At 40.7% G+C, this 14,717-nt stretch overlaps 1 protein-coding gene across 11 annotated transcripts in view; it reads right to left on the bottom strand.

Annotated features, from left to right (window-relative positions):
- Nucleotides 1–2,999: 2,999 nt before the first annotated feature.
- The window catches only part of LOC113124176 (disabled homolog 2-interacting protein), a 105,054-nt gene continuing 93,336 nt past the window's right edge, over nucleotides 3,000–14,717 (bottom strand). For 10 of the 11 annotated variants that reach the window (XM_026296668.1, XM_026296666.1, XM_026296669.1 and 7 more), the window contains 5 exons: nucleotides 13,329–14,205; nucleotides 11,464–11,601; nucleotides 8,466–8,668; nucleotides 8,286–8,373; nucleotides 3,000–7,171 (listed from right to left, as the gene is read on the bottom strand). In XM_026296668.1, coding sequence (XP_026152453.1) covers nucleotides 7,004–7,171; nucleotides 8,286–8,373; nucleotides 8,466–8,668; nucleotides 11,464–11,601; nucleotides 13,329–14,205 — 1,474 coding nt within the window. In that variant the 3' untranslated portion in view covers nucleotides 3,000–7,003. The remainder of the gene's footprint in view (nucleotides 7,172–8,285; nucleotides 8,374–8,465; nucleotides 8,669–11,463; nucleotides 11,602–13,328; nucleotides 14,206–14,717) is intronic. The other variant, XM_026296667.2, reaches the window with a different exon arrangement.

Raw genomic sequence — 14,717 nt, 5'->3', positions numbered from 1 at the left:
CAATGGCGAAGTCGATAGCAGAAGATTCGTTTAGCGTTATATCAAAACAACTTATCAGAAAACAGCAAAGGTAAGACAACATTAATTTGACCTTTATTTCTGCAGTTCCTTGGCTCGTCTTTCAGTGAGTTTTAGTGGTAGAGAAAAGGGACTTGTACTGTTGGAATTTGCTTAGTGTTAGTTAGCTTTCAAACGGTACATAGCTTGTCGCGTTAGCATGTGTTTTATGAAAATTTCACGACGTTTTAGGTCTTGCACCCTTAGCTTGTTTTATATGTGCCCATTTAATTGCTCGTTGTTTGAATTGTGTTTTGTTGAGCTTTTAATAGAGTTTCTGCTGGTTATGTGGCTGTGTAGCGTGTTGCCGCCGGTGTTTACGTCAATGTCAAAACTAGGGGGCGCAAAAATACACCTAAACTTTTTTTTCAGTCTTAAATGTGTTTCCTTCTCGTTATTTGACAGTTTTTCTCGCTCGCCAAGTGGGTTTCCTTCGACTGCTGTCTGTGCTCGATTGACATTTTTGTGTGCGACTAAACATGAAGGTGGTTTTGGGCGCGGGCTCATGGACGTTTCTGTCAGTAAATGCTGGTGGTTGCTTTTGTGATTGATTGACAACTTCTCTAGAAGTCTATAATGACAGAGAAGGACGAACAAGGTTTAATACGCTCTATGCTTCGTCTATATTATGGTAAGATTATGGTAAGGTTAATTATTTCTTCTAAAAGTGAGTATGACTATTAAATAATTAACGGTGCCATAAGATAAAGCACATTGTTGATACACTCTTCTTTTGTGTTTAATGGCAGAGAGCATCCTTAGGTTGCATTCACGTTACTGCCAACTAATGTCTGTGTTTTATTGGATATGAGTATTAGTATAATTTGTAAAGAGAGGGAGAGGATAGAGTGTGTGCGATTATCTGAGGACGCTGGTGTAGTATTATCACAGTATCGGAACGAGATGTTATTGTTGATTGGCATTGTGAATAATTGAGTCGCGTACGTAGGCGGGCTGTCATCTTTCCCTGATGTCCGTGAACGTGCCATGGGAATGTTTTGTTTTGGTTGTGCCTGTAGGAGAGAGCCCTCCTGTTAGCGGTGTGTGTGAGAGACGTTCAGCTACAGTAGAGTGTATTAACACTGTGCTTTATATTATATTATGGTAACATTAATTGTTAGTCACAGCATTTCTTCTAAAAGTGTATTTGATATGACGATTCTTTAAGATACCGATAGTGTTGTCACTCCCTCGGACGTTTGATTAGCTAAAACAACAGCGCTAGCTAACCTTAGCTCAGCGTTACTTAACTGGAGAAGGAGATGGAGCACCTTTGCATTTGGCTGTGATGGTTGAGGTGAAAATGATCTGATTGAAATCATGTTTATTCGGAGCAGTCAACAGCATGAATGGTTTTACTGAGTCAACACACCAAGGAACACGCCTCCTGATGGACCGCTCGGCACTCATTTGTCCGGGAATGTGTGTGAGCCAGCGCTAATTTAGCTATCACTAACATTAACCTTACATATTCGGCGACTTAAAGGGGAGTCGGTTTTTACGTCTGAGTGCTGGGAATAAACATGATTTCAGCCAGATCATTTTCAAGGAAAGCAAACAAAATATAATCCATGGAATAACTACCATTTCAGCTGACTGCAAAGGTGTGTCGAGGTCTGTTCCCCTTTCTGATTTAACATCACGCTCAACTGCTCACTGTCATTAAATTAGCCACCTTGCGATTGTTATATTTTCAGCATTATGTACATATTATAATTTAATACAGATGTGTCAACAACTGTTTATCCAGTTTAGATAATCAAATGTCACGCCATTAGTGCATAGCAACAGTAGTGCATATCTCTGCAGACAGTGGATTCACTCACATTTTGACTAAAATCCTATTTTGCTGTTGACCTGCATCTGGTTGTTATTCATTTAGAAGCTGCAAGAGCAGGGGTAGTTGGAAAACAAGCTTGGCAGTGGGCCTTGAGAACTGGAATTAGATACCCCTACCATGGAAGGAGCAGTTTTTACTGACGAGGAGTCGTGAGATACATCAGGCTGTTGAATAAGGCAGAAGTTATGTAACTATCAACAAGTGGCTGTTTTTTCCTGCCTTTAATATTTTTGCACCATGGGAGAATAGGAGTGATCAGACTGGTTTTATTACTCTGATGTCCTAAATGCATGTCTTAGCTCCAGGGAGTCTGCTTCACTTGGCCGAAGAAATAAGTCAGCCTCACAGGGAGCAATTAGCAGCACAGGAGCTTTATTTTAAAATACATGCCAACCCGCTGTTACATACTGCATAGTAATATTGGCGATTTTCATATTGCTTTTCCCCTGTCTTTGTTAGTGTAAGGTATTTTTCTTTACCCATCAGCTCAGTTAACAGCTACAGCCTTTTAAGAGAGGCATTTTGATACAAAACCCCCTTCGTTTTTGTTGTTAAGGCCATTTTAGGCTTTCTCTTACCCACTGTGGGGAATAACAATCAGGCAGTATGTAGGTCAGGCTCACTGAGGAGTAGGCACTGCTCAAACCAGTCTTTTACATCCCTCCATCATACCCTCTGCTCTGCCTTTGGACGTCTAATCTGAACATATGTTCTCTCTAGCTGCTTGTCATCAATCTGGGTCTGCTTGAGTATTTAATGAACATGTGATTCATCATGCATATCCTGAAATGAAGCTTCAATTGCATTTTATAAGAAAGCATCAGAGAACAACGCAATGCATGTTCAGAGGCAGACACAAGGAGACAAAATTTTAAAATAGCTAAATAAAACTTTAATAGGTCTAGTTGCAAATGTACATAAATTGCACAGCCACATTTTGTCAACACAAATTCCTCTGTACATTATTGTTTTGTCACTGTCATCAAAGGAAGCAGAACCCAGCAAATACTTTATACTTTCAACATACTTACAAAAGTATTTTCTACAAGATAATAGAAAACATACAACATCTGTACTTTATAGCTTTATATTTTGATTGACCTTTTGTTGGACTGGCTGAACTGTGTGAAGCCTGAGATCATGGTCTAACAAAATTGAAACTGAGATGGGAACATGGATGGGATAGTAAAATGAGCTGATAACTGAGAAGTTAAATTAGACACCAAATATTAAAAGTGCGTATTCTGCTTTTTTTTTTATGTGTAGATTTGTTATTCGGCATACGTAATGACCTTACATCTGTTAACTGTTGTAGTACACTAACGTTACAGTTTAAAGCGAGACTAACTTTTGCTTGACATTCAGTGTTAAGCAACAGTTTTAAGCTTCTGGCTGAAATGCAGCTACTGTAAAGGACAAGTGCTAGTCAGTATTGTTATATCTTTAACTTGACAGTGGAGGTCAGAGGATTGATGACAGTCGTGTGGAGATTGCTTTCTGGTGACGGATGATGGCTAGGTGCGAACCACTGATGTCGCAGATTGTACTGTTGCACATGGAGCGTCTGCTGTAACCACTCGCCTACTAGGACACCATGTTTATATGCTAATGATGTAATGATTAGGTCATGTGAATGTTATTCTAATAGACCTACATGTAGACGCTATAAGCTACAGGCCAAATAAGGCTGTAATGTTTAGCATTAAGGTTTCTGACTGTTTGACAAATGGTTTAATTAAACTGTTTAGCTAGCATGTAGCTTAACTAGTAAGATGTAACATGTCACAGGTTGAAAACAAAGAAAATTTGTCAATTTACTAACCTTAGCCAACAAAAGCAACTGGTAAAAACAGGCCTTGTAAAGCTTTAGCTGAAAAACCTCTAACTACTCTAACCTGAGCAACAAATAGGTTTCACTGCTTGTTAAGAAAGAATGTTATTTCTTGTGTCAAAAGTAACGGTCTCGCTTTAACCTTTGCAGTTTTATAATCCCAATTACCTAGCTTTACTGATATTATGAGAAAAATGAGAAAGGTTGTCATTTTTTTGGCTATTATAAGATCTGATTGTGTATTGTTTCTATTGAAATTGCGGGAGGGGGGTAGTGTAATTAAGTTGATCTAATTTAACCATTTGAAAATGCAGATGTATTTTTCAAAAATCCCTTTCTTCAGTTTTGAACTTTGCCACATTTTAAACACCTGAAACAGGTGATGTGCTCACAAAAAAAGCAATTTATAAACACCAACCACCAAATGCAAAAGTGCATAGAGCTTGACTGATGAGAAGTACAGGATTGTGCTTGTGGATCTCATTGAGAATTGACACAGTTTGGCCTGAAACCAATGAGGCATCCTCCATGACTTCCCAACAGTCAGACTCCTACTTAAATTTTTTTTGGCTAGTGATGTTACACTGTAAATACAAAACAATAGCTTAAACAGGGAGAACACTGAAATGTTAATTTAATTGTACAGTTCTACCCAATGCAGACAGATGACTGAGCTATTCTATATTTACAATATCCATAATGATACAGCAGAGTTTGCGCACAATACATTTACAAAAAGCTCTGTTAACATTAGGTAAAAATAGTATGAGCATTTTATTTACACTTTCCCAGGCTGTCCAGCCTCATGATACACTGTTATCATATATTCACTATATATGTCTGCAGGAAGCCATCCATCGTCATCATCATCACCTTCCAATTGGCAACAAAAGAAAACGGTGATACATATGCTACAGTTACTTGAGAGCAAGGATGAAGCATGCGGAGCCTCACACCTGATGTATACAGTCTGTTACAGGTAGGAAAAATTTAAACAAAATATACAAAATGTAGATGCTGAGACGAGATGGGGCAATGACAGGAGAGATTAGAAGTACCAAACCCCATGGTAAGACCAACTGTGAGTTAGCATCTTTACATTCAGGAGATTTGGAGATGAAAGGGGCTAGTAAGACAGAGACATAGAAAAGAAGCGAGCGACCTTTTTTCACTGTAGGAACTTACTAACCTATAACTGAACTTGTATCCCACGTCCCGGGTTCTGCTTTTGTTTCCACTGTCCTCTGTACATTTTGGAGACGAGTTCCAGGAACTGCATTTCAGCACCCTCAGGAGGTGCTACTAAATCATGTTCCAGGAACTCGTGGCCGGTAATTGCAGGACTGTTGCCCATGACTGGTTAAACGCCAGCGCTGTCACATCTCCTGTATTAGCATAACAAACATGGTGTGTAAACATACACTTATATGACTGCAGGCAGAAAGGCAGAAATGTCACATTTCTGCCAGTTTGGGTTCTGCTTGTCCAACAGCTGTTTGGCCGTAACAGAGACTGTGTGAGCAGCTTATCGGACGTCGAAGTGTGGTTATTAACCCGATGTGCATGGTCTGCTCAGTTGTGGGTGTCTGGGGTGCAGCCTTACCCTCGTGTAAACAGTGACACTGGGAAACGTACAGTGGAAATGCAAAGCAAAACCAACCACATTACTTATTCAAGTTCGCTGCTTTTTAGTGCTCCCAATATGCAATACGGGTATGGGAAGCTCCAGGTTACAGCTTGTTAAGTTCCCAAAGTGGAAAAAACGCTAAATGCCACTAGGATTAATAGTCACAGTTTGGATGCAGCATACTTCATTACCACTGACAAACAAAGCAGTTAAGAGAGAAAATGTTGTAACTAAAGAGGCCATTGTAACAACGGCTCACCAGTCCAGTGTATAGTATGAGTGAGTGTGTCTAAACACGTCTCTCAATAGCTCTTGTGCTACTAGAGAAAGAAGACCGCATGAATCATGACCCAACCAAAAGCCAAGCCTGGGTTTGATTGAGCTGTGTCTTTAAGAGCAGTGATGAGCACCAGAAGAACCAATCACTGTGCAATTTGTGCAGGCTATGCTGGAGATGTTCAAATTACTTTACAGACATTTCTCTCAAATGTAGTGCATACTGCATGTAAAGGGTTAAAGCAACATGGAGATTTGAAGGATGAGTGAGATCATGGTGCTGATCACTGCTCAGTGTGGTTTCCTCCCCCAGGGCTCTAAAGCAAGCTACACACTACAGTCTTTCATCGCAAGAGAAGAAAAATAAAACTAGATCTCACTCCTAAATAAAGGGCTGTTTTTATATTTGAGATTATCAAATATATGTGTGTATACTCTATAGAAGAAAAAAAGAAATGCATACATCTATATTAAATTTCATTAATATAGCATCACATAGAATTCATTTAGTGTTCATAATACATTTAAGTGTGTACATTTTATCTTTTACAAATCCACAGTATAAGTTGTGCCTTTTTATTTTTATTTTTTTTGCAGAAATAGGGGAGCTGCAGGATAAAGTTGAGGTGTGTTCATTACTTAAGGCGTTTCATGTACCAAGAGCTTTTCACAAAGTGCACTACTTAGGGATGGAGAGGGAAGCGGGGTTAGTGGGACGCTCAGGAACACACCCAGGGAGTTAAAAGGGAAATAAAGAGGATTGATTTGGACTAAAAATGTCATTTTTTAGCTCCTATTTGGTTCTTTATAAACGATGACTTTAAAATAAAGCACAAGAAAGTCTCTCGAGACAACTAAAGTGATAATCGTCAATACGTACTATTGATTTGATGCGAGTCCACTTTGTCGTCCAGAAGGAGAAGAATCAAGAGAGGAGGAGAGGAGGGTTGCTAGGGCGACTGTGTTTGGTGGTCTTCGCTATGTGTGGTTATATAGTGGTTCATCCCAGGCATGGTCTTGAATTGTCCCAGCAACTGCATACATGAATGTTTGACTGATGGACAGCTTTGACTTTCATATGTACAACCTCTTCTCTGCCATCTCGAGCCATCACTCTTGTGATGAAGGCTGTCTGGTGATCTCGTTGGTGATCTGTCCATCATTCTTAAGTCCTGCCTTTTCTGGCTGGCCCCTCAGAGTGATGCCCCGACTGTCCAATATGTGAAAATGTATTAAAAAACTACTGCCCACTTTTAAAAACACACACAGCCTTGCAATCTTCCACACAGGCGTGCACCCGTGTATTCCCGTAGACATCTTCTGAATTAACTGTACATGCGCAGGCACTCGACACTCACTCGGGGCAGTCCACCTAACAGTTGCTGCTGTTCCGAAACTCTCCATTCTCAGTAATCTGCAGTTTGGTGGGGTTGGTGGGAGAGATGCCATTGCGGGCCTGCATGCTGTAGCGCTCCTTCAGCTGGGTCAGAGCGCTCATCAGACGGGCGTTGGCTGCATCCAGTGATGCTATACGCTTCTCCTGCACACACGCACACACACACACAGACACACAGAGTTAGAGAAATACATGGTCTAACCCCTACAGCCAGGCTAGAGGCTACAAGGGTCTTTTCCTCCTCAGGTGGTGGTTATGTGAGATCCTCATGACATTTTCTGTAACCTTATCATAAATAAATGTTTCTAACTACTAACTAAACAGTTGCTCCTACATCAGAGGTTGGCAATCAAATCCTAAAGTGTAAAAAAGCCAAATTTGACTATAACTGAACGACTGAATGAATGCAACTAACTATGTGTCACTTACAAATGTGTTAACAGAGGCTGGGCTGAACCACAGAAGTTTCCCTCCCTGTCTTTATAATGAGGTTTTTTTTTTCTTCTTCTCTCTGTTTGCTGAGGGAGACAACTTATTACCGTACTGTGGCATGTTTGTTTGCAGATACAAAGTCTACTTTAGGTGTGAAGTGAAAATTAATCACCTGTGCATGTTTCTGTCTAGGTTTGTGTACATGTAATATAGCAGAATAGCTGTATTTTTCACCGTTTTGTTGTAAAATCACTTTGGTGTTAATCTCTAAATATGCACATTTTTGCTTAATTACACATTTAAATGTTTTTGTGTCCATATAATGTACAATTTTTCCAGATTGTGGAAAATATGGTATCCAGAGACAAGTGTGACAAACACTGCAGCAGTGCTTAGTCCTTGACGGCCACACAGTGATACTCTGCTTAATTTAACATTATTTTCCCCATGGTTTAGAATTCTTTATAGTAATATACTCTAAATTTGCACCTTTTTGCTTTCTATTCAATATTTTATATGAATAGGAAACACCATGGAATATAGAAAAGCTTCATGCAGACAGAAAACCAGATATTTGTAAATGTATGTTATAAATAAATTCAGTTCAGCCATTCAGGCTTGTCACTGTTAGAATTGAGACAGCAATGTATTATACATGTCTTTGCATTCAGTGACCCTTTGTTTCCTCAAGCAGAAGGCCCAATTGACAGCAAATACAAATTTGAAATGCAGTGGCAGAACATATACAACATATACATAAGCATATACAACCTTCACAGTGGTTGCTAGAACTTTTTGTCAGTGAGTTGTAAAAGAACAAACTAACCTGTGCATCAATGATCTTCTGTTTAGAGTCTACAACCGCCTGCATATCTGAATGATCCTTCTTTAGCTCCTCTTCCACCGACATTAACCTGGAAACACAAACAGGTGGAGGCAGTGTTACAGGAGAAATTTAGTCTTAGCAATAGAACTGATGTGCAAAGCATCTTCTTCCTCCCCCTACCTGCTGATGATGCCCTTCATCTGGAGGTCCTTGTCATCCTGCTGTCTGCGCAGGCGTTCCTCTGACTCCTCCAGCCTGGCCTGGTACTCCATCAGGACTTTCTGGGCCTGTTCATCCTGACCTTTGAGACGGGCCTCGTACTCTTCCAGCTTCTGGACGGATGCTCGCAACTTCTCCTGCAGCACTGCGATCTCCTGCTGGTACTGAACAAAGAAGCAGAGAAATGAGGAGATTCTCATTATCCCTGTTGTCATTATCATCACGATCATCGTCATCATCAACCCTATCAGTGAAGTCCTCTTCTTCATTACCATAGCTGACAAGAGCAAAAAAGAAATCTCTCAATCAAGCCGGAGATTATGTCCTGCTCCTGAGAGAGTATGATTTCTGTCTGGAGCAGAGAGGCCGTCTCTCTCAGGGAATCACACGGTTCATTTAGAAGCAATTCTCATAATAGCACTTTTATACTAGACCTGTATAGCTGCACTACAATACTTTCCTCACAGATCTGTTTCCCATTTCATCAAATGACCATTTTGCTTTCCAATTAACCAATATCTCCACTGACACAGAAGCTTTTAATACAAGCAAAACTAGCATTAAAAGAACTTAGTCACACCTCTGGTTCAGCTCAGAAACCAATAACCTGTTGAGAGGGAAACTGGCAGAATCAGAGAATGAAAAGAAGTATAGAATAAATAAAGACCCTAACACAAGGATAAAGACCCTAACACAAGGATAAAGACCCTAACACAAGGATTCACTAAAATGAAACAAAAACCAGAATGACAAGTTTACGTGTGTGAACACCCTCTAGCTCATTATTCAGTTATTCATCATGCCTGATGGAGATCGCTGTGAAAGACACACTAGAGCAGCCTGAAAGATATAACTGAGTTATAAACAGTGAGGATACTGCTAGAATCATTTAGATTTTTTTCTTGGCACCTTCTACTTCTCCTCCCACATCACTTGCTCACCACTGGCACATTTTCCCCATCTACCCAGAAAGGAGTGGCCTCATGCATTAATCTCATCAACTGCACCACACCCTTTCTCTCTCTCTAATATCCTTGTGCTCTTGTCAGTAGATCTCCTGACACTTAAGGACTCACTATATAATATCACTATACACAATAAACAGATAAAGGCACCCAGTCAATAACATATTACTAACTACCTTCAAGAATCTTTATCACATCAATAATAAAAAGTACTTTTTAGTGACAAAAAACTACTGAAAATATTTTCAAATTAAAGAAGCAGTTCAACAAAAATGTATTTTAACTGTAAGACCACCTGAACCAGATTCAGAAATAGATCAGTATCTACAATGTACAGGATCCTTAGCACTGCAGCTATGAAACAAACTAGAAGCTGATATTTAACAGAATTTGGAGCCAAAGGGAGTAATCAATAGAATTAAAAAGACAATGATGGGGTAAATGCTTTCACTAAAAGGCTCACAATTCAATAATAGGGAGGGGGAATGTAATTAGAATATAACATGATTAAATGGATGATCAAATCAAGATGTCACATTTACTGTAAGTCAGCGATGCTGTTTGCCTACTTTTTCCTTTGTGTTTTCCTTTTCAATTTTACACAGTGTGAGCAACTGTAAATTTTGTGTTAAAACTGCAATAAAGCACAGAAATAAAGTAACTTTCTTTTCTAGTGACAGCAACATTCTTTGCTTCATTGGGTACAAAAATAAGTAATATTCATCCACAAATTTCCTGTCTGTGTCTCACATATGCTGTGTAACGAACCACTTGCTCTTATAAAACCAGTGGTATTCAACTGGAAAATTAAAATAGGTATGAAATACGAGTTCCCGAAGTCAACTATAATAAGCTAATTGTATTTCACTTCCTCGTTCTCATCAAAATGAGCAAATTATTTCTACTGTAGGGCTTGTACTGATAAGACTGTAGAAATGATTAGCTGCAGCCTGTATCTAAACTGCTGTGGAAGAAGTTCTATTTCCCAATGCTCCTCTTGTTGCTGCTCTGCTATTTTAAGGTGCCTGTGGCTTCTTTGTTGAGACTGAAGTTATTGCCTTCTTTGGTTGCTCTCCCAGCCTGGGCTGCTGGCTTCCATGAAGTATGAGCTATGTTAGGATGACAGGTTTGTATTCATTATGGATGGAAAAAAAATGGGGGAGCATGTGGCAGCCAATCAAAGTATGGAAGCAAAGCTGAAGGCGTATGATTGTAGAGGTTGCTGAGAAGAGAAGCAGCGAACGTAGGTAGAGGAAGCAGCTAAAAGCCTCTCTCTGTCTCTATTTCTCACACAGATGCAAGTGCACACAAGCTCCAACATGCCTGTGTGGATGTACTGCATTTGCACTCACACACACGCACGCACACACACGCACGCGCGCACACACACCTGCTTTGGGCAGTTCATTCCAAAGAAGGAGGTGGGAAATGTGAGTGTGTGTGGAGGAACAAATAAGAAGGTTAGAAGTATAATATCCAACATATTGACAATCCAAGTCTCACTCTACACTAAGAGTTGAAAAATATATTCATAGAAAAAATAATCAGTATATTAATCAATCATGGGAACAGCCCTCATTTTTCTATTATTGAGAACTGGTCCCTGCTGACATCCACCCTGATATTCCTGCTCACTATGTGCTGGGCAGAAAATTATTTTGCTTGTAATAATTACTTTCCGTGATTACAGACTTGGATGTCCCAAGCTCACTGTTGGCTGTGAAAATGCAAAAATCTAGTGCCTGTACATCAGACTGATGCACAATATTCTCTATACTCTATTTTATCTAATAAATGCACATATAATATAGCCTTAAGTGATAACCTGGATTTGCCTAAGAGGATAATTGTGTGTTAAGAGTGGTATGTGAGGAAACTAATGAGAGGTAAAGAAAAGAAGGAGAGTTCAGTGGGAATATCAATGCTGAAGGTTGAGGTAAGTTGTGAAAGGAGAGGTTGGTAAAGGTCAAAGGTTGAATGGGGAGGCAGTTTACCTTCTCCACCTCAGTCAGATCCTCTCTGTTTCTCAGTGACTCGAGCTCCATCCCCTCATGGTCTAAATACTGCACATTCATATTCAATAGCCAGGCTGCTGTGCGGTCCAGCGCACTGGGGTTCACTGAGGAGGGGGCCTATTGAAACCAACACAAACCACACACACACACACACACACACACACACATACATGAGCTGAGTGCAGGTGACGGAGGGGAAGGAAGGCAGGTTGCAACAACAGCACAGAAACAACAGAAATAAGCTTGAAATGAACCAACTCATCTGGACTGAAAGCAGCAAGTGGAATGGATACACGCTCCTGTGTTCAAGCTCACACATACACTGTAGCAAACACTTGTGTCGGTACTAGTAGCAAGGAATGTATATAATGTGAGATTAAATACTTGAATGAGCAAAATCTGAATCAATATGATACAAATCAGCCTGGGAGAAAACACTGGCAAGTAATGACATGAGTAGAGAGGGTGGCTGTGGGCTGTCGCAGTACATGAGAGAAAACGTGGGATGTTTTTATGGTTCAAAACTCTCATTTGCATTGCCTGGCTTTGAAAAGCCTACAATATCTGAATGTTAATATCTGCAAATGGACAGCAGAGAATAAAAGAAGAAAATAAATTAAACTGTGCATCAGCCCACTCATGAAATGTGGATGAAACTTTATTAGGTTGTTGGCCCTGGTTAGTGCCTGATATCAATTAACTGACAGCCTGTTAGAAAACATTCATTTTTGTCCAGACAAAACAAATACACTCATCCAGCCAGATCCAGCTGCGTTAATGGAAAAAGTAAAGTGGAAATGGAAAATCTTTTGTCTTTCGTCGACAACCCATTAATAGGCAAAGTGAAAGTGAACAAAGTACGGCTGAGGCTGAGTCGTCAGTTTTAGAGGTATTTAGTCATAAACTAAAACTAAAATATGAGATAAAAGACAATTTGTGCAATCACACAGTTGTTTCAAAACTTCACTCAGAACCACTAACGTCAGCATCATGATGGAATAAGAAGAAGATTCAAAGGTGTTAGGATTCATTTTGTGGGCACCATGAATGTATCGATGCAGTCCACCCAGTACCTGAGATATTTCAGTTGGACCAACTGATACATCCCTAGAGCTTTTTTCTAAAGCATAACAATTTAAAAGATATCTCTATACACTTAGTGCTGAGTTCCCAGGCAAATTAAATTAGAGTATGGTGCCTTCCTGTAGACTATCCCAAAGGGAAGACAGCATTATGGTTAATGTACAGATAACCTCCCTTTCAGTCAGCCACCAAGGGCAAATATTGATCAGTGCTTTTAAATACAGCCTATATCTGCACTGAAGAACATGCTCATTTAAAATGGAAATCTCCCACTATAACCAAGCACAATGTATACTGTATCAATAAACTAACCCAGCATTATACTGTATTTGTTTGCATCCATGAGGTCTGCTTTCTGGTCTTTGTGCAGGTGTGAGCATATCCAGTATATCACTAGTTAATAAAATGCTAATTGTGTTTCCACCACCCTTATTTTCAGCCCATTAAACCTGACCAGTAAAACAGTAGTGAAATGATGAGCTGTCTGTATGCAAATTACTGTTATTACACATACAATGACTATAGTTCATTAGGGTCCCAATGTGCAGAGTGTCTGTGCCGAGTCCACCCACATAGCTTTTCTCAACATGCTATGAGCTAAATTAGTGTTTTGTATTAGCAACTTTGTCTGTCACTGTAATTTCAGGTGATTTAATAGACTGGGACAATTCGAGTTGTCTATATTGAAAAATGATGCCCTAATGAATATTCTCTGTAAGGTAAAGACGTGCACGCCACAGTCGAGGTTCTGTTTCTCTTACCTGTTTGTGCTGAGCCCTCTGCTTGGTCTCAGGACTGTCACCTTTGGAGGAAGAAGACTGCTGTCGTAACCGAGCCCCACTGCCAGGCCAGTCGGGTGATGATGTCATCATGCTGCCAGAAGAGGGCCGGGGGTAAGGCCCGCTGTTGAGCAGATTTGGGGGAGTGCGGCCTCGAGTAATATTCTGAGGTGGGGGTTGGTCTATCCTCCGCTGTGGGCCCGCACTGTTTTGTCTGGGGACGGCAGGCTGGTGCTGTGTTTCTGTGAGAGACAGCTGTCGGCGATTGAATTCCCCCGAGCGCCTTGTGTACTCGTCCCCACTGCTCCCTCCACCTCCTCCACTATGGTTCAAGAAGGTGTGTTTCCCTCCTGCTGGTCCATCCTCATTGTTGCTATGGGAACTCACTGAGCTGTGACACTCTGAGCCTGAGTCGGTTATTCCTCGTGGGGACACCGGCAGGCAGGCCGCCATCTGGTAGACTGGGTTTTGGAAAGACAAGGGTGCTAGCAGCTGGGCAGGTCTTCCTGGGGTGCTGTCTGTGCCTGGGGTGGTAGGGGTCTGTCCCGGCCTCCTCAGGGTAGGACCTGCAGGCGTGTTGCCCTGTGGGATTCTGGCTGCCCACCCTGCAACTGGGGCTAGGACTTCACCCAAAGTGTCTGAGGTGCTAGGGCCTGGGCCACCTTCCAGACTGCGGGGGTCCTGGAGGTCCACCATGGACAGACTTTTGCTGCCATTGGTCATGCCCAGGTCAGGTTCATTGGTCTCAGAATAGCTTGAACTACGTGCCGGTGAAGGCTGGATCCCTGAGCTCCTTGTCACAAAGAATAGGTCCTTGTTTTCTGGAGTGGGGGAGGGTAGTCTGGTGAAGTCAACCAAGCTGAAAAAAAATAGACAACAAAAGTAAATCTGGTATCCAACCATATCAGTGACTGGGTCATTAGCCCATAGAGTGAATAAAAGGTTTAAGATCATTTTTCAAATGTATGTATTAGTCTCTAACACAGCCCAATTTAAGCTAGTTAACATTGTCATACGTTACTGGCTAGACCACACGGAGCAAGTCACAAATTGTTTTGTTCTACAAATAAATGTTAACATTTCATTTTAAAATTTCTTCTAACAAATATTACATATTTTGTTTCAAATCTAAACCCATCAATTAAAATGATTTGGTTTGTACCTCACTCCCTCATCTTCTCTTTCTTCCTTCCCTACAGCCAGCAGATGGAGGCTTTATTGCCACAAGACGATTACCTTGACTGAAGTGATTTATCTTCCAATAATCTCTATCATTCACATCACGCTCATCTCCTCCCTCTTTCTGTGTCCTTCTCCCTCTGTCCCATTACCCTTTAACTTTTTTCTTCTCTTCATTCTGCTCAATTTCTT

This window comes from Mastacembelus armatus, chromosome 12 (assembly GCF_900324485.2).
Source record: "Mastacembelus armatus chromosome 12, fMasArm1.2, whole genome shotgun sequence".
In the NCBI taxonomy this organism is placed as follows: Eukaryota; Metazoa; Chordata; class Actinopteri; order Synbranchiformes; family Mastacembelidae; genus Mastacembelus; species Mastacembelus armatus.
This window is presented reverse-complemented; position numbering and strand designations above follow the sequence as displayed.